Here is a 27,485-nt window from a genome sequence, read left to right as displayed (position 1 = left end):
GTTGTTTTTTATGTCAGCAGGTTGAAGTGACCCCAATAACGTGATATTTAGGCCCTGGAATGTGAATTGTACCAGGAGAACCCCGCCAAATAAATGTGTATTTTCCCCCCGAATGTGATTTTTACTGGGGTACCCCTTCGAAAGCAATTGGGCTATTTTCAGGCTAGTTTTGAGTAGTAATTGGGCGGGTTTTGTAGCTAAAACCTGGCAACCCTGCGCCAGACAGAGTTATCGATTATTCTTCCTATTGTAAAGTCATGCAGTGTGTAACCTCCTGTCATCGTTCCATCGTGCAATGTGAACACAGCAACAACTGAATGCTACCCCAGATAGTCGTTCAGTGTGAAACCAACAGTGATGCGACGTCTTTGAAAATCGTGTGAATAAGTGGTTAAAAACTGGGCTGCTAATTGATAAGTTATAGGTTCAAACCCCCAGTCGTGATAATTGAAGATGTCCTACCATTATAATGAGAGTGCTGTCAATCAAATGAGCTTGTAAATTAGCCAGACTGTTAGTTTGTGCATCTTTACCTTTAACTCTTGAATTGTCCATTAAATTGTGCATGTTTGATTCAGTGCCTTGTGCTTAATTTTTGGTCTCAGGTTTGAGTGTGTAAACGTGTAGAACATGCTGGTTTCCATTCACAGCCGACTGTAAATCAGGTTTGGATAATGTGATTACAGGCTTTAATACTGTCTGCTCTCTCTGTCTCAGGTGTTGGTTTGAAAACAGGTTATGAAAGCGTCATGTTCAGTCATCTCCAGCAATGGTCTGAACACCGTTACGTTTAACGCAGGCTGTAAATGAGAGCTTGACTTGTACGGTCAAGAACCCATTTTTTAAAAAGATTTCCTGAGAAGTCTTCTGAGAAACATGTGTATGTTCTGCTAGTGGTGTCAAACTGAATTGCAGTCTGTTTGTTTGAGCGATCCGACTAAACATGACGTGCCAACATTGACTCAACCAATGGTGTTTTTGCAATTTTGTACTGCTAGTATTGCACAAATTGCATAATAATAACTTATTCCTGGAAACCAACACTTTGACTGTCCCATGGGCTCAGTTTGAGTATCAGACCTCTGACCCACAACTTATTTATTTACTAACTTTACTTACTTACTTATTTATCATTGTATAAAGGATATAATGTATAGATTATATATTACTCTTTATATAAATGTTTACGTAAATTACAGTACTTGTATTTATATAAATTATTATATTGTTTTTGTAAACCAATTCAAAATATTCATATAAACTGTGACATCATTTTTGGTGCTTAAAATATAAAGTTATTAATTATAAACAGTTATTATATAAGTAATTGAAATATACGTATTTTGAAATATTTAAAAGGAAATTCTCTCACATTTTTCCTCACAGTGTTAATAGCCGTTTTATTTTAAATGTTCTTTTTATATAAAGAATAAAATATACATTTAATCGTTTTTATATAGCATATATAAAATATAATTTATTTATATAAATATTTTATATTTTTAAAATGATTCATATTTTATACAGTACTTGTATGTAATATATATTTCCCTTTTTTTTCTCACTTTTTTTTCCTCTCACTGTATTAGTTATATATATTATTTATAAAATATATTTTAGAATCCCTCTTTGGAGTAATATTTTTTTAGAGCCAATTTAATGCCTGACTGCGTTTCACCGGTGGCCAGAAGTAAAGTTTGAATTTAATGTTGTGATCTGCGGCTAGAGGTTCAGTCTGAAGCAGCTAATGAGGAACCGGAGGAACATTTCTAAAGGAGAGACACAGATGACAGATGACCCTGTGCTGTAAAAACCCTGTGGGCCGATTTGCATTATTATTAACATCAGTGCAGGAAACCCTCCTGAGCTTCATCCTGCAGATCTGTGTTCACCTGCTTCTCAGAGATTTAACCAAAGTCATATCAACTGATACAATTAGTGTTCTGCTCAATGAACATCCATGTTCTCTAAAGATTTAAATAACTAAATTACTATAAAATATCAATTAGTGAATGATTTAGTTTGAAGGTTGTTGCCAAAGTTGCACCTAATTTCAGGCTTTACTAAAACTAAATACATAAACTAAATTTTTGTTACTTGTAATGTCTAATTTTCATTTACTTTAACAAAAACTGAAATAAAAAAAACAAAAACTATTAAAAATGACAAAAGCACGAAACAAAATTACTAAAATGTTTGCTCAAATTGAATATACATTTTATATTTCTAAATAAAATGTAAATGATATACATGAAAAATATGCATAAAAAACAAAATATGAATAAAAACTAAAATTGTTACTATTTTATACACACACACACGCTTTATATTGCTAAATAAAATCTTATATATATATATTTATCCTCCTGAGACCCAGCTATGGAGTTTTGTCCTCTGTAGTGGACATTATATTTGAGTGATTTCTCTGAGACCTCACATGTCACAGGTTTAAGTCTGGATGTCCTGTACAGAGCACATTCAGGGCTTTCCAGAGACACCAAATGATTGGATGTTTCAGCATGACCACTCCCTCTCCTTGGTTTTTAAAAATGGCTGACATTAATTTAGTGATAAAATTGTACATCGTTATGGAAATATGATAATATTTTGTAATTATAATTTAAATCTGATTCATTTTCAAATTAGTATATCAAATAATTTTATATATTTTATAACATAGTTGATAACCATCCTTAAACAAAGTTAGGTATAAAGAAATCCTGAAACCTAAAAATTGATTGGTGATTTAAAAGAAATTCCCATTGATTTGACCTTTTCATGTCTACTCTTGTCATTTTATTTTTAGAAAAACTGAGTCATGGTGTCCTCTACAGAGGACATAGCATAACTTAGGAATAAAATGTAATTTTTCAAAAATGTTATTTTACCATTTTTTTCTTATGCTCTAAACAATGTAATGACATGAAAAAATACTAAATTCACAAAGCTTTTTATTTCTGGTTCTCAGGAGGATATATATATAAAACAAACCAAAACTGAAAGAAAAAGAAACATACTTATAAAAATGACAAAAACACAAAACAAAATTTCTAAAACGATTACTAAAATTAAAATATGAAAATGAAAACTAATTCAAAATATTAATTAGAACCATAGCTAACTATTATAGTTTTAACTATAAAGCATGCCTTCAGAAGTTGATCTGTAGGTGTTTTCATACTAGATTGTTCTGAGGGGTTTTTAGTTCATTCATATGCGGTTGCTAGGGTATTCTGTGTGGTTACTGGGTCAAGTTAAAGGAGTGCATCCCCAAGTCTCTAATTTTCTAGATCTGGCTCAGGATCCTCTAAAAGGTTACCCACAAATCACTTGAGACTTGAACAGTTTGATTTGAGACTTTGTGCTTGTACATCCAGAGCTGCTGCCAAGGACAAACCCTTAATGATAATCACAAATACCATCACAGTTCAGAAACGTCACAATCGTTCTCTGAATCGACATGTTTCGCCAGCAGAGGGTCTGTCCGTGTGAGATAATGACGGCCCGGGTGTCTGTCAGACGCAGCTGCGCTGACAACTGATCTACAGCCAGCCAGCGGTGATCCTCACTGCTGCGTCATGCTGCGTGCATGCTGTTTACTGCCAGCCGTTCTCAACTGGTGTGTCATGACCCAAAAAAAACAGACGTCCGTTCTGATAGAGAGACGAATGCCTAATACAAATAACAAATATGATAATATAAATGGAATTGATTAAACTTTGATATGCTGAGCAAAACAAAGCCACAAGTGACCCATTGATTTGTGTGTTTGGCTTCTGATGTTGTTTTTAGTAGTGAATTTTCAATGTCATGTTATTATGTTTGCATATTGTTAGGCCTGTTGTTTGTTTCAGATAAAAATGTTGTCAGTTTACATTTCCATACATTAATTTTGCCATTAATCGTAACAATCCAGTGAGATCTTGGAGACGTTGCCACATTTCTTCTGGATTGAGTCTGTCTCAGTTTGTTCTGTTTCTTCATGTTATTCCAGACAGACTGATGATGATCAGATCCTCAGCTGTCATCAGACAAAAATCTCACTGGATTATTACAATTAATGACAAAATGAATGTTTGGAAATGTGAACTGATATTTCTTTCTGACACACTACAGCAAAAGATAAAAATAACTGACTTAAAAAAAAACATTTTTAGCTGGTGAAAATACTAGTCTTCTAATCATTTTGGCCACCACTGTATTTTATAGTTATTTGATCCAGTTAGTTTTACATTTAGATTGCATTTAGACTTTCCTGTAGTTCAGACAGTTAAGAGTGGCTAGCAACACCAAGGTCATGGGTTCGATTCCCAGAGAAAGCAAGAACTGATCAAATGTAAATGTGTACCTTGAATGCCATGTAAGTCGCTTTATGTAAAAGTGTTAAATGTAAATGTAATTGGAGATTTCCTGTAGCTCAAACAGAAGAGCAAGGTGCATGTAATGCCAGTGTCATGGGTTCGATTCCCATTTTCACATTGATGAAATGTAAACACTGAATGTCGCTTTGGATAAAACCGCCTGCTAAATGCTTAAATGTAATTGAAGCTTTCATGAAGCTCAAACAACAGGTTTGGCGCTAGCAATGCCAAGGTCATGGGTTCGATTCCCAGGGAATGCAACTAGTGGTGGTTGAGGAGAGACCCCCTCATGATTGTAAAGCGCTTTGGGTGTACTATATAAATGCCTCATTCATTCAACTAATCAGCTGTATGCATTGAATACAATGTTCATTGCTTTGAATAAAACTGTCTGCTAACAGCATAAATGTAGATGTCATTGGGCTTTCCTGTAACTCAAACAGTAGATCTGGTGCTAGGAACACCAAGGTCATGGGTTCAGTTCCCAAGGAAAACAAGAACTGATAAAATGTACCTTGAATGCAAGTCACTTTGGATAAAAGCGTCTGCTAAAAGGTGCACATTTAATCAGTTCATTTATTCCCTGGGTATCGAACCCATGACCTTGATGTTGCTAAATGCATGCTTTTCTGTTTGAGCTCCTGGAACATTGAGATCTAATCATCTAATTACAGTTTGTTAATATAATAACAGCCATTTTTTCTGGAATCTTGAGCACATTTGAGCAATTAGGTTATTCCTCCTCTAGGAGACATTTGGGTCTTTGCCTAAAATATTCTTAAGTTAATAGAAAAGCAAACCTATAATTAATAGTGTGTTTTTTTTTTTAACTCAAACTTAATAGTTTGAACTGTAATTTGCATCAGTGCAGCAAATTTTGCATGACAAGTTCTGCATGCATTTACTTGCAAAAAATGTAGTTCTGGGCTATTTTAATTACTCTTTAGTTTCATCTTTCATTTTCACATGACATGAAAGTTATGACACATCAACTAGCGCTTCTGGTTTTTTGATCAGATTTGTTAAGTTAGAGTTTTTTTAGAATCAAAGTAAATTTATTGGTTTTTGCGTCTAGATTAGTGCATTTGACACATGCTTTTGTCCAAAGAAACTTCAAGGTTCCCATTGACTTCCATAGTATGGGGAAAACACTATTTAAGTCAGTGGGGACCAACTCAAGGTGAACTATCCCTTTAAATTGCTTTCATGATATGCATTTTATCACTTCATGCATTCTCTGGAATCGAACCATGACCTTGCTAAATGTATGTTTGTATAAATGAGTTACTCCACTGATTGTCTTATTACAGTATGCTAATATAGTAGAGATGATCTTCTGGTGTCTCGTGCACATTATGCAGTTTGGTGCTTTCTCCTCTGGGAGCCCTTTGGTTGTTTGCCTAAAACATTCTTGAGTAAAGAGAAAAAAATCAAACCTGTAATTAGTAGTGTTTGTTAAATCAAGCATGTTGCTCAAAGTTAGTTTGAACTATGTTTTGCAAGCTTTGCATTATTGCATGCATTCATTTAAAATATAAAGATCTAGTTGTTGTTTTTGTCTGGGCCATTTTAATCACTCTTTATTATAGTTTTAGTGTATTTTATCACTTCATGCATTTCGTGGAGATTGAACCCATGACCTTGATATTGCAAAATGCATGAACTTCTATAATATGAGCTACAAGATCTAATCGTCTCGTTACTCTGTACTTCAATTTGAGCAATTTGGTGCTTCCTCCTCTAAACTGTTCTTGAGTTAATAGAAAAAACCTGGAATGAATGTTTGTTAAATCAACCCTGTTGCTCAAAGTTAGTAGCTTGAACTGTAATTTGCATCAATGCAAGTTTTGCATGACATACACTGCATGCATTTACCTCAGAAAATGTGAAAATCTAGTTGCTGTATTTGGCTGGGCTATTTTAATCACTCATTTTCACATGACGAGAGAGTTATGACACATCGACTTGCGCTCTGGGAAGTTTGATAAGATAAGTGACATGACATTTAAAATTGCATTATTTAATTATTCTAGTCTGATGTCACAGAGATGCATTTAATCAAAGTAAACTCAAATCTTATCGCATAACTACTTTTCATTAAAACACGAAGCTAATTATAAGTGTTTGTCAATTTTAAATTATGAAGTATTTTTAAAAGTCTGAATCGGTGTTTTTGGCACTTTTGAACACATCTGCGTGTTTGTTTATTAAATATTTATTAAATATTCGGCTTTTAATAAGAGTTTTGTGCTCTCAGCTCAATTTGGCATGTATTTTTTTTCATGCATTTTAATTTATTAAGCAGATGCTTTTATTCAAGGTACGAGGTCCCTGAGAACTGAACCCATGACGTTGATGTTTCCAACGTCATGCTAGACTTCAAAAGCTTCTTCTTAATTCACTCTGGCCTGGTTTACCGACCCAGCACTGACTTTGTGATAGAAATATAGCGATCAGCAGATCAGGATGAGGAATTGCATCTCAAGCTTCCTCTCGCTCCAGACGTCTGCTGAGGTCACAGCCATCACCAAGACCGATATTTAACTTGATGTCTGTCCGCACGCCTCTGATAAACGACCAGATGCAAGCAGCTTCAAGATATTGATAATCCAATAAAAGCAGATGCTATCAAGTTTGGCAGGTCACGGGGAAAGTGTTTCCTGCTCGCAGAAGGAAGACGTGCCATTTAGTGCACAAGAGAAAGCCCTTAATGAAATGCTTAAAGTTTTAATTCGATTGCTTCAATGCATCCGCACAAGAGCCAGGAGATGTTTCAGATTTCATATGGGGCATGTGATGCTGTGTAGATAACTCGATTGAATGTGTTTTTAATAAGCGCAGCGGTGCAGGACATTACTGAACAGATCAAATTATCTCAGTAGAGTGCAGCATAACAGTCGGGTTTCATAAGTAAAATCCTATTCGTTGTTTTTCATAGAGAAATACATTTTTAGCAATGTATCCGCTCTCGTTTTTTTTTATGTGCATTTGGGATGTTGTAATGAGAAGTGTGTCAACAAAAGAGAAGCTTCAAGGTTTGATGGTATTAATACTTTAAAATGAAGAAATGAATGCACAAAGGTTAGAGCTGTATTTTTACAGTTATAAAGTCAAATAATTATTTATTATTATTAGGGTTGTAAAGGGGTGGAAAATTTCTGGAAACTTTCCAAAAATCCCTGGAATATTCCAAAACAAAATCCTGGAAATGGAAATCCCTTCATCTCTTTTGATTTGAGGACAGTCTCAGCTCACACTAAATGCTCTTTTGTCCAGTTGATGATGTCCTCAAAGACAGCTTTCCTCTGAATTATCAAATGCTCGTGAAGAGCTTATAAATAGGAAGCACGTGGATGTTAATGAAGTTATTTTTCCGCGCTCCTCTGTTGGAGTTTAACATGGTTAATGTGATTGTGCTTTATTCTGGGCTATTAAAGCTCACACAAAAACACAATGATTTTCTGAAAGCTGTGGTAAAACATTAACACCACAGATGCTGCGAACAACTTCATCGTTAATTAACTGTCTTTTCTTCTCTTTGTTCTTATTCTCCTTTTCTTCTGCTCCTCCTCACTGATCTCCTCAACTCCACCGATCTCCTTCTCATTTTCTTTCTTGCTTTCTTTCTTTCTCTTCTCATTGTTCTCCCTCTTTCTCCTTCTCCTTCTTGTTCTTCATCTTCTTTCTCATTGTTGTTCTTTTCCTTTTCATTGTTCTTATTTTTCTTAGTTTATCCTCCTGTTTTCTGATTGTTGTTGTTCTTCTCCTTTTTCTCGTTGATCTTCTCCTCGTCTTTCTCCTTGTGGCTCCTCTCATTCTTCTTTCTTCTCCCTCTTTGCATTGTTCTTCTTGATGTTCTTGCTCTTCTCGTCATTCTCCTCCTCCTTGTTCTTCTCGTTTTTCTTCCTGTTGCTGTTCTTCTCAATGTTCTTCTCATTGTTGGTCTTCATGTTGTTCTTTTCGATGTTCTTGTTTGTTGTTGTTCTTCTCCTTCTCTTTGTCCTCCTCCTCCTTCTCCCTTTTCTCATTGTTCTTCTCCTTAATGTTTTTGTTCATGTTTGTCGTTATTCCTGTTCTTCTCCTCCTCCATCCTTTTGTTTCCTCCTCCTTTTTCTTGTTGTTGTTGTTCTTTTCATGGTTTTCTCCTTCTAATTGTTCTTTGTCGTCGTCTTCATCTTCTCTTCCTTCTCCCCCTTTGTTTTTCATGGATAGTTCAAACAGATTGAATTCGAGATCATATAACGGACTACAAACTCTTTGTTAGTGTTCAGGTCAAGTTATTCACGACTCTGATTAAACTTCATAGAGGATGTTAAGACCAGTATTAATAATATAGGGTATGAAACACAATTAAAATAATGTAATCTTCAAATGTGCTGGACTGGAAAACACAATTACATCATTAACCTGTTACGCCGCTTGATAACTTGACTTTTTTCCCTCCCTCCCTTTTATGTGTCAACCAAAGATGCAGGAAAATTCAATGCTTTATTGATTTTAAGTCAGTTAAGTCATACTTGATGCATTATACATGTATTATGTGTTTTTGTCCTTTTTTCAGTGGTAAAAATACCAAATTCAGATCTGGATTATGAGACTGTAATTTTTCTTATTCCAAACTCCTCTCTCGTTCCCCTGTTCCTCTTTTTGGCACAAAATTGGGAGAAAATAGAAACATCCTTTTGCTTTTTATAACTAAGTAGGTTAGTGTGTTCAACGTAAATAAATAAACATAAAAAGAGTATGAATAAAGAAGTGCAGCCAAGCTTGGGCTGTATTCTTAAGGGAACGCCACACACCAACGCTGCCTTTATATTTAATGCCGTGCTCTTGGCTGTTTTTCAACACACTGAATTCAGAGCAATCACATCTCGGCTAAACGCATGCAGAAAATCCAGCTGAACTCTGGATGAGACCCACTGGAATCAAAGCTTTTCTGACGGGCTCCTCAGACCATGCTGGCTGCCAAAAAGCATCTTGACAGGTTATTGTTAACAGGATAAAGATGCATGGATATCGGGATTCCCTATGAAGACCTGATCTGGTTTAACCTGATTCAACAACTTTTCTTGAGTTTTTCAGAGAAGTCATCATTTACTCTCACTCTTGTCCCTCCACTGAACATAAATGAGAATTTTGAAGAGCGTGAAACGCTTCAGTCCCAGTTCATTGTAAGTGCATGAAAAGCCTTCAGATTACTTCCTTTTGTGCTCTGAGGGAGAAGGAAAGTCAGTGTGAGTATTTATTTTTGAGTAAACTGTTATTTTCAATCAAGTTTTCAAAGCTTTGAACCAAACTGATCAGCTCAGGGATGAATCACGACGTTACAACATCTGATTTCCCAGCAAAAAGATTGAACAAGGTGAAGATGATGATTATGATGATGGAGTCGGATGAGTACATCTAGCCTCTGCCTACAAAACTGAAAACAGCCCTTTTCCTGTTTCCATGGTAACGGTGACATCTCCCATTGGCTGATCTTGGTTTTACAGTTTTAAAACGGTACCATTAAACAAAATTAAATGCTGGAACCAGATTTTTTTTTTTTTTTCTATTTTGACATGTTTTTATTTGTATTTCATTTTTGGTTTGTTTTATCAGAACTGACTAATTTTTAAGAATCAAATATTTGGAGGATTTTTAAAAATATTTTATAATTTTCTTTTAAATTGTATTTATTATTCGGTTTTATTTTTATGTATTTTTTGTTATTTTATTTTAATTTTTTTCAGAACTGAATGGTTTTTACATTTGGCTTCGTTAGCTTTTATAATGCAAAAGCTATAAATAGACAACATCTCTTTATATTAAGATCGAAGATAGATATCGTTATACTGAATGCAACAGCAAACACTCAGCGTGACCCGTGTTGTTTGATTCATTCAGCCTAGAACTGAATGATCAGTCTGAATCAGTCGAATGACTCGCTGAATCATTTGGAGATGTTATTGAATTACCAGCTGATCGTCATCATTTTCAGTCCTATCTGACTCGTACCTGCACAACCGGTCTGTAATTAACTCTCTCAAGTCTTATGCAATCATGTGTAGTTAAAGATACGCATTTAAGAACCTCAGAGCGTCTGTCTCTTATTTTTGGAATCTCATTGAGCTGTATTGCTTATGGAATATGAATCGTGATATTCATAATTTGTGATGCTTTTGAATGAATGGAAATGATTGCACTGCCATCTGGATTGAGAACAGCGTTAGTTTCACTCACAGTTTTTCTCCGTTTGTTTTCCATTGATGTATGGAGAATATTAATGACCATGTCTTGCTGTAAAGATGATGAGCCGTGAGTGTTGAACCTTTTTGGTTTCCCGGACGTTCAGGATGTTATTGGACCAGCCTGACGGGCTGCTTTGACTTTCTGTCAGGACGTTCTCTTGCATCTTTAGATTACCTGAGCAATGTCTGAGCTCAACAGGTTGTCTGTTTCTTCACTATAGCTGTGCTGAAACTCCATTATTAGGTGTCTGTGCTGTGCTTGGCCTCATATTTGGTTCAGTATCTCTGTGTCTGTGATTATTTTGCGAGCTACTTGATTGCATTTCTACAAGCTGCATGATTGTTCTGAATGCATGAGGGATGCTGCTTCAGAACAGAGACAGAAGAGTTGTACTAGTGCTGTTCCACACGCGTCAGTCTACATGGGCAGCTTCCTACTGAGGGGACATTCACAGTTTCACACAGGCTTTCCGTCTTGTCAGATTTTTTAAAAACTTTTCACAAAGCCAAAAATGTCAATATACCAGCACTATAGACTGACGTTTTCCACAAGCACTTAACTTATACATCAGAAACAAAAATGTAACAATTATATTGTTATCTCCTATTGAACTCATTTTTAAAAAAAGTTATATGAATAATATCATGTAGTCTTCAAGTAAACATGGTGGTTTTCTTTTATTCTTGTCAATATTGTTGTTCAGTATTAAGTGGCAGGTTCATTAGGCGCATTCTTATTGCAAAATAAACCGACTGTTTGCATTTAATATCTTACTAAGATGGATATTTTGACTAGGAACATTTGACTGTGCACAAGTGCATTACAATTAGATGAAAATTTGCATATGAGCATTTAAAAGCAGTCGATTTTTTACTCAGACAGTCAGTGGATTTAGTTTACATTTGGCACTACAAATATTGAAATATGTATATTTTTGCATTTAATTTAATTTTACATTTTTACTTTTTATTTTCATATGTATTTTTATTAGTGTATTTTATTTTATTATTTTTATTTATATATTTTCTTTGTTTAAATTTTGTATTAATGTTTAGATTATATATTTATGTAATTTATTTAAAAAGCTAATAAATTTGATGCATTTAGATTTATCTGCTAAAATGGATAAATGTAAAATTTAGTTTAAATAACTGTACACACACACATAGTATAAGTAATAAAGAATATAATATAGTAAATTTGTTTTTCATCATTATATGTACATGATACAGCAATAAGAGCACTGCAGTAGAGTGTGTCTGTGATGCTGTCTATGTAGGCAGCACACTAGGTGTTTGGAACGGCTCCTGTGGCTGAAGGAGAATTGAGGCCAGTGTAGCAGAACAATCTACCGCAGTGCCGCTGCAGCCCGACCTCACCGCGCTCTCTCTCTCACTCTCTCTCCCCACATCTACGCTCAGGTGCACTGTCAAAATAAAAGTCTCTTCCTGTCGCTGTCAAAAAGTTGCCTCCGACACACATCGGCGATAACGATGATTTATTGTTCAATATCGGCCCATATATTAGCCTTGGGAGTATATTGGTTACCCAGTAATTAGCATTATTTAATAATAAATATATAAATTTTCCTAAAAAAAAAAAAGTATATTTTCTTAAAAAAATTTTTTATCTGAAATTAAATAGATAATTTTACAAAGAAATAGTTAAAACATGAATAGTTTGCATAGTTCAAAATGAAGGATTTAAAGGTTATGCTTGCATGTGCACTCAGGAATTGCTGTTCTTAGCACGGTCAAAATTAAAGCATTTATTAACACTTATCGGCCGATACCGATAATTAAAAATGTTTAAATATCGGCTGATATATGGCAATATATCGGCCAACCAATAAGTATTATTATTATTCAAGTATAAATATAATTTTTCCTTAAAAAAATAGTATTGTCTCATTGCTGTCAAAATAAAAGCTGTTTTTGACACTTTTTGGCCGATACCAATAATTTAAAAATTTCAAAAATTGGCCGATAGTCCTATATGGTAATATATTTGGTCAACCAATAATTACTATTATTATTTAAGTATAAATCTATCTTTTTTTTCTTTAAAAAAAAAAAGAAAAATAAAGCTGTTTTTGACACTTATCGGCCACAACTGATAATTTAAAAATGTCAAATGTCTGCCAATTTACGGTAATATATCAGTCAACCAATAATTACTATTATTATTTAAGTATAAATATAGCATTTGTTTTCTTTAAAAAAAACATGGATCTAGAATGTTAGATTTTTGTGTAGTTAGAATGAGTATAAATAATCTTATCTGTTTCATCTTCTCCTCAGGTTCTTCATCAGGATGTTGCAGTGATTGAGGTGAAACATCTGGACATGATGATGTGGAGTTTTGGGAACCCGACCTGTATGAGTCAGACCAACTGTTACAGCAATGCCTCCAAAGACTACTGCTACTCAGCCCGGATCCGCAGTACCGTGCTGCAGGGCCTGCCCTTCGGAGGGGTTCCCACTGTCCTCGCACTGGACTTTATGTGCTTCCTGGTAAGTGTCCAGTATGGAAAAATGTGCACCTTGATGTCTTTGAGCTCTGCCTGTAGAAGAAGACAAGAATATTATTGTAATAATATTAGCTGTAAAATGCCCAAGCACAGCAAAATGATTATTAAAATGTACATCTATGTTATACATCTAGTGGTGAGAATTGGCATTTCATGATGATCTGGCGAAGAGATGACAAACTCAGCCTTTTCCTATCTACATGCAGTCAATTTAATCCATCTATTAATCATGCCATTAAAAAAAAAATTATTCAGACAGATCAAAATTTAAACTGCAGTGCTGTGCTGTGCTATACTAATGGAACATAATTTCAGAATGTTGACCTTGGCACCAATGGATTGACCTGGTTGTCTGGTCAGAGTATTTACATGATCTCTTCATATGGAAAAATCAAGCGACCTTGCATTTTGAATGTACAGGGGCAGACAGAGCTGAAGCGAGTTGCTGTCAGAGCTATGTAACAGCACTGGTTTAACCTACTAACTCTGTCAGCTTCCTTAACTCAGCACCTAGGCTGCCCTCTTGACCTACATTTCTTACTGATGTCTTCAGTTGCAAGCTGCACATCAGTGTAAACATCAAACGAGATCTTCATCTCTGCTCAGGTCAATATAAACCTGAATAAAAGCCCCAAACCGCATCAGCAGAACAATTAAGCCTTGATTTATCCTCAAATGTAAAATGTATCCTCTTCTATCTGGGAACTGTTGTCATCATCAGGGTCTAAATAGATGACCACAGTTGGGTAGAACAGAGTTATTGCCGAACTTCCTTGATCAAAACCGCAGATTAATCAGGATTTTCTAGGTATAGCGCCCCCTATGGATGGAATTGGATGAAAGTTGGTGCGTTCCCTTAAATTGTCCTGATGTTCTTATGTACCAGATGTCATTTAAGTTTGATCATTGTGTTCAGAAGATACATTCATTAGTAGAAGTAGGCCATGGCCAAACATTTAACTGGCTAGTGTTTGCGTGCTGAATGAATTAATAAATAAAAATTCCCTAAATTATGTTCTTTCAAGAGTGTTTTTTTTCACCTAAGAAGTATGACTTTTTTACATTATTGGATGGAGAGTTTCATGTCACAGTAATGATTTATTTCACAATATGCTTGTAAACATTTGGCCTTGAGCACATTTCTTTTAACTGAATTTGTGTATTAACTTGACTTCTCTCTTTATCACATGGCTGATTGTCTCTGTATCTCCATCTCTCAGGTTCTTCTTTTTGTCTTCTCCATTTTGCGGAAAGTGGCATGGGATTACGGCCGTCTGGCCCTGGTGACCGATGCTGACAGGTAAGGCCATGTCGCTGTCAAACCTGCCTGATTTATGGGTGTCATTTGGATGTCAAATTGAATGAATTTTCATTGGTGTGCAATCTTCAATTCTTGTTTATATTCTTTGTAGAAGGTGTGTATGGTGTAGTGGTCGACCAATATATCGCCGATATTATAATATATATAATATATTATAATTATAATATATATTATAATATATATATATAATATATCGCCAATATAATGCCGATATTTGGCATTTTTTTAAATTTCGGCATCGGCCGATAAGTTTTCCTGTTTGGCCGATGTGTTCGAGGCGTACGTCAACTTTTATTTTGACGGTGCTGAGAACGGCAGTGCCTTTGCACACAGTGCTCACATTCTGCCTCTTGTTTGCTGTTGTCGTTAACAGTTCTGTCTAAATACGGATAGAAGTTTTTCTAATAATCAGATAGAACGGTTAAACAAAGGAATTAAAATGTATAGAAAAAGTCTTATAATGACTGCTTTTATATTATTAGTAATAGAAAGGCAAACATTGTAATTCTTTCTTGTTTGCCGTCAGCATTCAGCAAATACGCATTTATATCATTTAAACAAATCTTTGAATGTCTAATAAACATCCAATTTCAAAAACCTTGCAAACTTAGTCGGATCCAGTTGTGAGATCTTGTGATGTGTGTATGTGTATCCTGCATGATCGCGTGTTCTGTGACGGTCGGTCCTATGGTCCGTGCGAATTGAATACGGACAGGAGGAGAGTTAAGCTTCACTGGAGATGCGCAATTGACAAACTTTAAACTCGTGATTTTAAATTATGCTGCGCTTTATGCATTTTCCCACTGTCATATTCATGTCATTTTCACTGTGTGCTGTATGTAAAATGAGTGTTACCTTGGCTTTATTTGAAAAAATATGATTAATGCACACAAACTTCCCAGAATACTGAGTGCCCTGTTGGTTGCAGTGATTACTTCCTTTTTAATTATATTTTTATTAAATATTTATTTATATGTGAAAATACTTTGTCATCTAAAGTATAAGTATGTTTATTTAACACATTTATTTTTTTTATAAATTTTCAAATGACTTCAAATTTCTTAAATATTAATTAAAATACATAAAATTATATCGGCTTTCCCCGCTTTCCAAGATATCGGCATCAGCTGTCAAAAAACCAATATCGGTCAATCACTAGTATGGTGTTTTACTTGGAAAATGCCAAGCAAAAGAAAACTCGGGATTCAAAAAACACCAGGATGAAATGGTCTCTTTTTCACCCTTGTACATTGTCTGAAAAATTACAGGGTTTGGCAGATGTGGAGAAAATGCCTAGAATCCCTGTTCCACACTGTGAACTGAAATGACCAGCATCAGTGGACATCATATCATCCAATCAATGAAGTCCTCTCATAGAGTACCACCTATGGTGGCCAGAAGTGGCCAATAATGGCCGCAAACCTGATGTTTGAGTAGAATCACTGAGATTAATCATCACTTTCTGCTAACCACAGGTCTTAAGAACACATCTGAGTAAACAGAAAGACCACTACCTCTGGTTACTGATGAAATAGTCTTTCTGTGTCTCATGGGATGACATTTTGGTCTGTTTTTTGAGAAATGATAGTCTTACAAAAAAGTAACCTCCTTGGTTTTCAGACCCATGCTCATTGCTCTAGTTATGCCAAATAAAGACAAACACAGCTCAACAACAACTCAAATTATAGCCAAATTTTGCAATCTTGAGGGTCTAAATAAATGGCAAAAGTTGAGAAAATGACCACAGTTTGGTAGAACATAAAAATTGTTGTCCGAGAACTGAACTTCCTTGATCAAAGTTGCAGATTCATAAGGATTTCCTAATTATAGCGCCCCCTATGGACGGAATTGGATGAAAATTGGTGCGTGTCCTCAAATTGTCCTGATGTTCATATGTACCCAGTTTTATTAAGTTTGAGCATTGCTTTCAGAATTTACGTCTTTTAGTAGAAACAGGCCATGGCCAAACATTTAATTGACTCATGTGTGCCGAATGAATTAATGAATCACAATCCTCTAAATGATGTACTTTCAGGAGTGTCTCTTGATGATGCTAGTAGTTTTGGATCGTTATAAATCAGGTTCTGCCTCATATAGATAGTCTTCGTCCACCCCACGTGTGCTTTCGCCCAGTCTCACAGCTTGAATATCCAGGTGCAACTAAACACACCCAAAAACCTTCATGATTCGCTGACATTTATTTGGCAGGGAAGGAAGTGAATTAAAAACCACTCACACAAGCCCTCTGCTTCATGAGACAGTGCATTTCATTATCACTGAGCATATTTGCCGTTTTCACTCTGCTCTTCCTCCTCTTGCTTTTCTTTGTTTAGTGTTTTTTTCCCTTCCCTCGCTGGTGCGGAATGGAGCCAGAAATGTTCCCACATGTCATTTCCATTGAATCAACCATGTATTATTTGCTGCTTATTAAGGTTGCTGGAAATAGACTGAGCCGCTGGCATTGCCTTTTTTTTAACTTGGTTACATAAGTGCCACATGCATCATTATAAAGCCTGAGCTTGTAAGAGCTGCAGTTTAATCTGGTGATCACTAACCAGTAACCTACCCTGGTACTACCTTGATTTTTGGGGCATTATTGAGGGGTACCATTTGCATATTTGTGATTCTGAAGGCTGTTGTATAAATTGATTTCTTGTTAAAAGTCTGTTCGATGCTTTGCTACTTCCTGTAGTAGAGTGGAAACAGGAAATCGAGCTTTGATGAGCTTCCTACTGGGTTTGTAGGGCAATTTTACTTCTCCAGCTGCCTTCTTGCTGTCTTCCACTGTGTGTACATTCGTCCATCCTCTCACTCAATCTCACATTTCCATCATCTATGACCAAAGGCAATTTAAAAATGCCTTTGACTTTTGTATATTGATGTGGTTTGTAGATTACAGTGTTTCTGGACCACTGCGTGCTGCTGACTGCACAGCGTCCGTCTGTAATTACAGCGACACACTCCAGAGGAAAGACCCTTCAATTCGCTGATTCGGTGTTTCACACGTGGACTGTACATTAAACACAAGACTGCAGTTTATGCTCTTGTGACTGTACAGTTCATAATGAACAGATTTACACGCCAATGCTGAAGTGAAAGCACAGCTGTAATGTGGTGAAATTGAGCTGCTTTAAGCAGCTGTTGGCATTAAATGAGTATCCTAGACTTATTGAAACATCACAGAAATGTATGTGCATTGCAGCTTTTGACTGTGCACACATTATATTTTGGGATTTGACTGCACTGCATCTAATGTTATTTTACACTTTAATATATTTAAAATTTTTGTTTCATTTTTATATATTTTTTAAATTGTATATTATTTGTGTATTTTTTATTTAGAAATTTTATGTAAAATGTTATTTTTGTTTTAAATTTTTAATATTTTATTTTGAATTGTTATATTTTTTTTATTTTCCTTTTAGTTTTTATGCGTTTTTATTTTATTTTGTATATTTATATTTACTTTTTATTTATTATAGATTTTATATTTGTTTATTTTGTTTTAATTTTTATATTTTATTTTATTCCTTTGCAATAAAGTATTGTAATTGCACATGTTGTCATCTTTAAAGTATATTGGGAGATACTGATATGTTCTCAGATACAGTATATCATGTATCTCAACTTCTCAACTAACGCCGCTCTATTTCCACAGCTGAAGCTCTGACAGCTGCAGTCTTCAGAGATTTATTGATCTGAATGAATTCAAGCTTATTTTTCCTTCCTCTTGTTTTTTTTTTCTTTCCTTCCCAAGACAGAAGAGAAGATTCAGTGGTCTGGAGGAGCGGGAGTAGTATGTTCAGTTATTGTTCCTCTGCTTTATTCTGCTCGATGAAGAACTAACCTCTCACTTCTTCTGATAAACTAGTGTGTGTGTAATGGTTTGTAATTGTGGGGGTTCCTCACCTTTGACCTTTATCTAACAGATGTTGCTTTAAATGTCTGTGTGTGATTGCTCTCCTGAGTGTTTTCTCTCACTGCTCACCACATATTAATATTCCTCTGCTGTGTGTGTGTGATGTTTGACTCATGTGTGTAAATTCGGCTTTCCGAAGGGCCTCTAACACACGAGTGTCAATAACCGCCTGTCCTTCATGTCTCTCTTTGTGACGTGTGTTATTTGACTACAGTAGGAGGAAGGAACGGAGTAACTATGAGCCTGTACGCAGGTAAAAGAGCTTTAGCGTGTCTTTCTGACCCGTTGTGACCCCAAAAGTGGATCCAAAGAGACCCCTGAGTATTGTGAGTCATCCTGCCCTTGTGAATGTGTATCTTCTCATGTAGAGTGATTTGGGGATCGTAGGTGGATGTGATCTCCACAACGGAGCCACTGAGGTCATTTTAGCTGTAGATGACGGTGCCCTTGTTCTCCCAGAGTTGCCCTAATAGTCCGAAACAGCGAATTAGTCCATTTCAAATGGATTTAAAAGGAATATCTCACCAAAAAGTGAAAATTCTGTTAGAATTGTATTCACCCTCATGATGTTCCAGAGTAGGGATGAGTCACAAAAGATGACCAGTCAACCAGTAAACGAGTTATCAGGCTGTTTATCCATTTTATTTTATTTTTTCTTAGTGTGCATGTAAGAATTTATGTAATAAAAAAGGAAATGTAAGAAATGTTGTATAGTATAATATTATACAGTGATTTTTTAAAAATATTTTATAAAAAATTTATATTTTTGTTTAATTTATTATTATTGTTGATGTTATTATTCAATTTTATTTTGCTTTAATACAATTTTTTTATTTGTATTTATTTTATTTGCACATTGCATCTTTAGTTATTTACTGCCCAAAAAGGACCAAAAAATTTAAATAAATAAACTACAACTATAAAGCATCATTGAAGTAGTCAGACATAGAATATAAAAGTAGTCCAGTGACTTCTGCGCTATTCCTATACATACAGTATAAATCACAAGCTGTATAGAATTTAATTCGCTTTAGCTCTAAACCAGCGGAGTCTGTTCATGGCATCAGCAGAGTTTTTTGCCGCACAAACACTGCTGTCTTATTGATCTGATTTGATTGGCAGCTGATGTGTTGACGAATGAAAACAAGTGTAGAAACAGAGCTTGGACTCGGTTCAGTGTGTTACTCAGTGCTGAGGTCAGGAAATGCTCAACTCAGGGATTTATTTTTACTCATTTGTTAAATGTTCATTCTGACCCGGTTACCTATTGAACCTCTGCTCTTATCGCTGCATTTGAGACGCTGCAGTGCACGTGTTTCAGAGAGGATGATTCCTGCGTCCCTCACGGATCCTTCTTATTCTGTTAGTCTAATGAGTCTGTCAGTCATCCAGACCTGCAGCAGAGAAACCACGGTAATAGTGCGTTTGACAGGATCCTTTTTCAAAGTGTGTCAGTGCTGTTCTGGAATCGTTTCTCACAAAGAAAAAGAGGATCTGGCCCTTTAAACCTGCTGGTTTTCAGCTAGGAACTTAAATAATGTCCTCAACAAGTACAGTTTTTAAAACGGCTCGGTATGAAACTTTCATCAATGCTAGTGAGCAATGCTTAAATAAATGACTTTAGGTGCTAAAATGTGTTCATAAACGAGTAATCGTGTTGATAAGTTTATCTAAATAAAAATGTATATTTTTAAGAAATCAGGAAATATGTGAGGTTGTATAATAGTTTAATCTGATTCTTTAATTGCGGTTTAAAGCAATTGCTGTTTATTTTTACATTTTTATTTTAAAGTGCATACATTGCTAAAATGTATTTGTAAAGAGTAATCAATTTAATAAGCCTATTTTATTTTTGTCTTATAATAATTGGATAATACGAAAACAGGAAATATGTATATATCAGCCTAATTGAATCAGATTTTCTTATTTTATTTTTATTACATTTTTATTTTGAAGCACATAAATGACTTTGGATTTAAATGGTTAAGATGTTTGTAGTCTCTAAACACTCAAAACTGAGTCTAAGGAGCATGAGCATCTTCCTGTCAGGGTGTGTAGATCTGTGTTTGTGTGTTTTGGTAGATTAGGCTTCATCTCAACTGTGGATTCATATCTTTTAGCATACGGAGGGAAACGTGCATTACAGATGCATCCTCTGCTCCTCAAAGCCCGTAAATACTTAATATCCCGTCTACCCTGAGATGAGACTGAGCTATATTTGCCTGAGTGGACCTGAACGTTTAGGCTTTCTGACTGTCCGGCTCTGCTCGGCCTTCAGAATAACCAAAAACATCCACTTGAACTCTTCAGAAGACCTGAGCCAGTGTTTCTCATTTGATTCTTTCTCTTTTTCCTTCTGCTTTCTGTCTCTGTGTTTGTGTACAGTGTGGCTTCAGCCCTTCATTCTGAAACGCCGGACCGATATGAACGTCTCACCTCCGTCTCCAGCTCGGTAGATTTCGAACAGCGAGATAATGTAAGACACCTGTCAATCACTCCTTTGGCCCCGCCCCCTCCTCCCATCTGCATCCACACATCCATAAATTAATCGTTTTATTCAGCAAGGATGCACTAAATTGATCGAAAGTGACCGTAAAGACATTTATAATGTTACAAAAGATTTCTATTTCAAATAAATGCTGTTCTTTTGAACTTTCCATTCATCAAAGAACCCTGAAAAAATAAAATGTATCACGGTTTCCACTAAAATATTGGGCAGCACAACTGTTTTCAACATGAGCTTGAGCAACTTGAGCAGCAAATCAGCATATTAGAATGATTTCTGAAGGATCGTGTGACACTGAAGACTGGAGTAATGATGCTAAAAATACAGCTTTGATCACAGAAATAAATTACATTTTACTATATATTCAAATAGAAAATGGCTATTTTAATTTATAATAATATTTCACAATATTCCTGTTTTTACTGTATTTTTGATCAAATAAATGCAGCTTTGGTGAGCAGAAGAGCAGAAGATAGTTTTTTTTAGTACATGTATCTGAAAGAAAAGCCAAGTTAAAGGGACGTTAAAATAATTCCTTTCGTGAAACAATTTATTTTCAATACGAGTTGTCGATTTGACTTTTACTTTGGATCAAACTCAATGTCTTTATTACCCGTTTCCCAAAGCGTGTCTCCCAGCCCCTCTCGCTCCCCATGGACTCCATTGATTTTTCCATGCAACACTGACCTCACATCAACGTTATATACACTTGGAAAGAACCAAAGGCTTTTATAGAGGGCAAGAACTTCCTCCCTTCATCATTTCGTTTTAAATCACAGTCATGATGAACCAGCATTTCTGCATTTCCATTCTTTGGACGGCGTCCTTGAAAGTCCCCAGAAGCCTTCAGGAGAGAAACTGACTCAACAAAACCTCCAAATAAACTCCCTCAAACTGAAACCTCAGGATCCCTTGAAGTGATTTAGTAGTGGGTGACTAAAATAGATTTTTTTTTTAATGGTCAGCGTAAAGCTGATATATATGATATCACCATATTTAATTTATAGATTGTAAAAAAAAAAAACATAACTGCTGAAATTAAATGTATATTTATTTACATATTTATATATTCACCTAATTTAAAACTAAATAAATGTCAAAATTATTTGAATGATTAAAAAAAAAAAAAGAAACTGTAGTGCCCAAATTTTTTTAATACAAAGGGCCAAAAATTACATTTGATTGAAGCTTGCAGGCTAAAAGTAAATGTTGCATCATATATAATCCAACTATAATGCTGTACATTAAAATGTATTAAATTAAAATTACTTTTATAATACTTTTGTTTTACTTACTGCTTTTAATTGTTAATTACAATAATATATTGACACATCGGCCATACAGCAATGTTGATATTGACAGAAAAACTGACTGGCCAATAGCTGAAAAAAATGCCAAATATTGGCCATGGCAATATCGACACATCGGCCAAATAAAAAAACAGATTGTCCAACATTTAAAAAATGTCAAATATCCGCTGATAATATCGGCCTTGGTGGTATCGACACATCTGCTGAACACAAAAACGTATTGGCTTATGCACATTTAAAAAATGGCAATTTCAACACATCGGCCATACAGCGATGTTGATATTGATGCATTGACAAAACAGAAAAACTGATTGGCCGATAGTTTAGAAAATGCCAGATAATGGCTGATATATCGGCCTTGTATAGAGGTGTTATGGTTCACAGAATTCACAGTTCGATACCACTGGTGTCACGGTTCGGTACGTTTTCGATACGGGTGGGGGGGTAATTGGTTACGTTGCAATGTTGGAAATATTTATGTTTTAAACCATGAAGGTGAGCCAGTGGATATCACACAAGCAACATGCAAACTTTGCGCAAGAGTTATGCTGGTTGAACGTCTTAATCTCAGTCAATTCACTATATGCAGAAAGTGAAAGTAAAAACGGAATGACGGAGTAATTTAAAACTAAATAAATGTCAAAATTATTTGAATGATTAAAAAAAAAAAAAAAAACTGTAGTGCCCAAATTTTTTAATACAAAGGGCCAAAAATTACATTTGATTGAAGCTTGCAGGCTAAAAGTAAATGTTGCATCATATATAATCCAACTATAATGCTGTACATTAAAATGTATTCAATTAAAATTACTTTTATAATACTTTTGTTTTACTTACTGCTTTTAATTGTTAATTACAATAATATATTGACACATCGGCCATACAGCAATGTTGATATTGACAGAAAAACTGACTGGCCAATAGCTGAAAAAAATGCCAAATATTGGCCATGGCAATATCGACACATCGGCCAAACAAAAAAACAGATTGTCCAACATTTAAAAAATGTCAAATATCCGCTGATAATATCGGCCTTGGTGGTATCGACACATCTGCTGAACACAAAAACGTATTGGCTTATGCACATTTAAAAAATGGCAATTTCAACACATCGGCCATACAGCGATGTTGATATTGATGCATTGACAAAACAGAAAAACTGATTGGCCGATAGTTTAGAAAATGCCAGATAATGGCTGATATATCGGCCTTGTATAGAGGTGTTATGGTTCACAGAATTCACAGTTCGATACCACTGGTGTCACGGTTCGGTACGTTTTCGATACGGGTGGGGGGGTAATTGGTTACGTTGCAATGTTGGAAATATTTATGTTTTAAACCATGAAGGTGAGCCAGTGGATATCACACAAGCAACATGCAAACTTTGCGCAAGAGTTATGCTGGTTGAACGTCTTAATCTCAGTCAATTCACTATATGCAGAAAGTGAAAGTAAAAACGGAATGACGGAGTAATGACGGAGCTTTCAGCATCTGATGCCGCATATTCTCTCAGAGACGACGAGAGACGAATCTACTTCAACATATGCTGATAACGGTATATAGCTAACTTTTCATTTATTCCCTTAATATTTCTCTTGTGGCCCGTACATTGTGGAAAAAAAATAAGAAATGTATTTCGTGTTAAACAGGTTGTTTTTGAAAGTCGGTGCTTGAAATAAAACGTTTTATTTCATTGATTTTTATTGATGACTGCAGTGTTAATATTTTAATTATAGACCTATAATTCATTGTATAATATACCTGTTTTACTTTTTTAAAAACATTTTAATCGAGGAGTAAATAGCCTAATCTTTTGTAATCCTTGCAGTGCGTCAGTTATGTGGTTGGCTAATTATTTCGGGGCAAATTAATTGTATAATCTTGATTTAATTATAAAAGTAACTTCTTCTTAATAATAGGCCTAATAAAATAAGAATGTAACAGGCCTAAATTTAATTGGAAATGCCAAATCCTCATAATATTGCCAATAATTGATGTTTTTGACAATATCGTCGATACAAGATCATCGTCTTTCAATGCACCCCAGCAAAGGGAGGTTATCGCGGGGCAGACATTGTGTTGCCTGTTACGACGTTTAGGCTGCCTTGGTGAGCACAGTGGCACTGAGAACATTATATTTCACACTCTTAAGTTATTTTATTTTCCAAATTTAATAGAATTAGTCCAACGAAAAGTTCGGCTTGTAATGCATACCGAACCGAAAGCCTCGTAGCGAATGGTTCAGTACGAATACGTGTATCGTTACACGCTTACTTGTTAATATCAACACATCGGCTAAACAGAAAAAAACTGATTGTCCAATACCGATATTTGAAAAATGCCATACAGTATATCGGCCTTGGTGATATCAACACATCTGCCAAACACACTAACTGATCGGCTAGTAGTTTAAAAACTGTCAAATATCGGCCGATATATATTAGACATAGCAATATCGACACATCGGCCAAACACAAAAACTTGTTGTCCAATGCCGATAATTGGAAAATGTCAAATATTAGATGATTTATTGACCTTGGGAATATCAACACATTGACCACAGAGAAAAACTGATTGTCCTATACCAATAGTTGAAAAATGCCAAATATTGGTCGATATATCGGCCTTGGCAATATATCGGTAAACCACTAATTTAGAGGGGAATGTGTGATTTAGCCTCACTCACAGGTGACATCAAAAACATGTGTAGGATGAGATTTCAGCAGGAAAATTTAACAGGTGACATCACCCACCAAAATCGGCCCTTGGGATGCCATCTTAAGCCTGTTTTCCAGCCTCTTAAGAGATCAGTGCAGGACTTCAGCATCTCCTGTCTGTCTTCACCTGTGTTCACCTCTAATCCTGCTGGAGAAATCAGCCAGCATCCTCACATACTCTCACAGAGAGCCTTTTATAGGCCTGGCCGGACATGTTTAAGCCATAAAACCCAGAAGTATTAATATATGCAGTAATTTGTCTGTGTGTGTGTGTCTGCGCTCATCACACATTCATAGTTTGATGTGTTTTCATTGCAGGGCTTCTGTTCCTGGTTGACGGCCATATTCAGAATAAAGTAAGAGGCTCTTTGACTTTAATGTGAGATTGTTCATATCAATAGCACAGCACAACAGAACACACAGTGCTAGACCTTGAAAAACAAAACCTTTTTTAACAAGGGTTTTATTTTAATTGTTTTCATTTTAATTGAACATTTTTATGATTTTATTAGTTTTTAGTAAGTTTTATTTACATTTACATTTAGTCATTTAGCAGACACTTTTATCCAAAGCGACTTACAAATGAGGACAATAAAAGCAATCAAAACTAACAAAAGAGCAACGATATATAAATGCAAATGACAAGTCTCGGTTAGCCTAACGCAGTACATGTAGCAAGGTGTGTATATATATATATATATTATACACACACACATACACACACAAACAAAGAAAAACAAGTAGATAGAATAGAAAAAATAGAAAGCTAGTGTTTGTTTTTTGTTGTTGTTGTTTTTTTTAAATAAAGAACAAAAAATTAAAAAGATAAATATAGATAAAGTAGAATTATAGTAGAATAGAAAATGTTAGAGCTACAAATTATTTAGATTTGTATTTTAAATTATTTTAATTGTATATTTTTAATGGTTATTTTTGTAGTGTTTTATTTTAAAATGATTTATCTTTGTACAATTGTATGATTTTTTTTTTTTACTTGTATTAAGAAATTTTATATTTTTGATTTCATTAATTTAATTATTTAATTTAATTTATTTTGATGTTTTATCATTTATTTTAATTGTATTTTTTATGATTTTATGCATTTTTACTAATGCTATCAAACGATTAATCGCATCCAAAATACAAGTTTTTGTTTACATAATATATGTGTATACTGCGTATATTTATTATGTATATATAAATACAAACACATGCATGTATATATTCATGAAAAATATGTTATGTTAATGTTAAATATATTTATATATAATATAAGAATATAAATATTTGCATGTAAATACATGTAAATATTTACTGTATGTAAGTGTATTTATATATACATAATAAATATACACAGTACACACAGATATATAAACAAAAACTTTTATTTTGGATGCGATTTAATTGCGATTAATCGTTTGACAAGTTTTTACCAAGCAGATTGTTTTTATTATTATTTTAAATAATTACTTTTAATATTTTATGGTTTATTTCATGTATTCAGATAGTATGAGTTTATTTATTTATTTATTTTTAATGATTTTTCTTAATTGTATATTTTTATTATTTTGTAGTGTTTTATTTTAAAATTATCTTTTTTAATTCTACAGTTTTATGATTTTTAAAAACCTTTATCAAGCATTTTATTTAAATTATGTTTGGCATTTATTATTCTTAAATTTATTTTTGTTGCACATCTTATGACTTTATAACTTTTTAGTAAGCATTTTATTTTGCTGAATTTTATTGATTTTATTTTCACTATTATTTTTACATTATTTTAATTTAGCATTTTTATGATGTTAATTGATTAGCTTTTCTTCAACTCGCCATCTTCCTGCATTTCCCTTAGAGTCCCTTAGAAACCTCACTGCTCCATAATCCATACTATATATTCTATAAATCAGAATCAGAAGAGCTTTATTACCAAGTATGTTTACACACACAAGGAATTTGACTTGAAGTCAGGAGCTTCCAGTGCAGAAGAAAGTACAGACTAGGGATATGCCGCTATCAAATTTTCATGTTGCGATTAATTGATCATGCTTTTATCACGGTATACGGTATTATCATGGTATTGGAATTTAGTTGCAAAAAAGTGTTGTCATAGTCCAGTATAACAAGTTTAATAACTATTTTCTTATAACAACAATAACTGAACATTTACATAATTTAGAAACATTTAAATTAGTTAATGCATTAACATTCACAATGAGCAATAGCTGCATTTACTACAGAAGTTATTCATCTTTGTTAAAAAAAATGCAACTCTTAGTTCATGTTAGCTCATTAAATAACACTGTTGCAACTTTTGATTTTAACAATGTGTTATTAAATATTGGAATTACCTAAGATTAATGAATGTTTAGAAGAATTTTTCATTGGCAGTTTATGTTAACTAATGAAGCCCTAATGTAAAGTTTGACCGAAACACTTTCAACACTAGGGCATGTTTGAAAATAAATAGCCTATTAAATCGAAATATTTAACCCTTAAATGCATACCTCGGGTCTTTAGCGACCCGGGACATCATTCTCTACCCTCTCCCTCCTTTATTTTTTAAAGTTAGACATCAACTTTCTTAGTATTC

The 27,485-nt window shown here is 34.5% G+C and overlaps 1 protein-coding gene across 1 annotated transcript in view; it reads left to right on the top strand.

Moving 5' to 3' along the window:
* LOC107552387 (CSC1-like protein 2) overlaps positions 1-27,485 on the top strand; it is a 57,854-nt gene that overhangs the window by 1,664 nt on the left and 28,705 nt on the right. Inside the window, exons 2-7 of the mRNA XM_016234256.1 lie at positions 12,893-13,105; positions 14,343-14,422; positions 18,201-18,239; positions 18,577-18,615; positions 20,748-20,838; positions 25,214-25,251. Coding sequence (XP_016089742.1) covers positions 12,938-13,105; positions 14,343-14,422; positions 18,201-18,239; positions 18,577-18,615; positions 20,748-20,838; positions 25,214-25,251 — 455 coding nt within the window. The 5' untranslated portion in view covers positions 12,893-12,937. The remainder of the gene's footprint in view (positions 1-12,892; positions 13,106-14,342; positions 14,423-18,200; positions 18,240-18,576; positions 18,616-20,747; positions 20,839-25,213; positions 25,252-27,485) is intronic.

The sequence above is a fragment of the Sinocyclocheilus grahami genome, unplaced genomic scaffold, assembly GCF_001515645.1.
Source record: "Sinocyclocheilus grahami isolate Dianchi unplaced genomic scaffold, SAMN03320097.WGS_v1.1 scaffold449.1, whole genome shotgun sequence".
In the NCBI taxonomy this organism is placed as follows: Eukaryota; Metazoa; Chordata; class Actinopteri; order Cypriniformes; family Cyprinidae; genus Sinocyclocheilus; species Sinocyclocheilus grahami.
The sequence above is the reverse complement of the archived record's forward strand: the minus strand, read 5'-3'. Positions and strand labels throughout refer to the sequence as shown.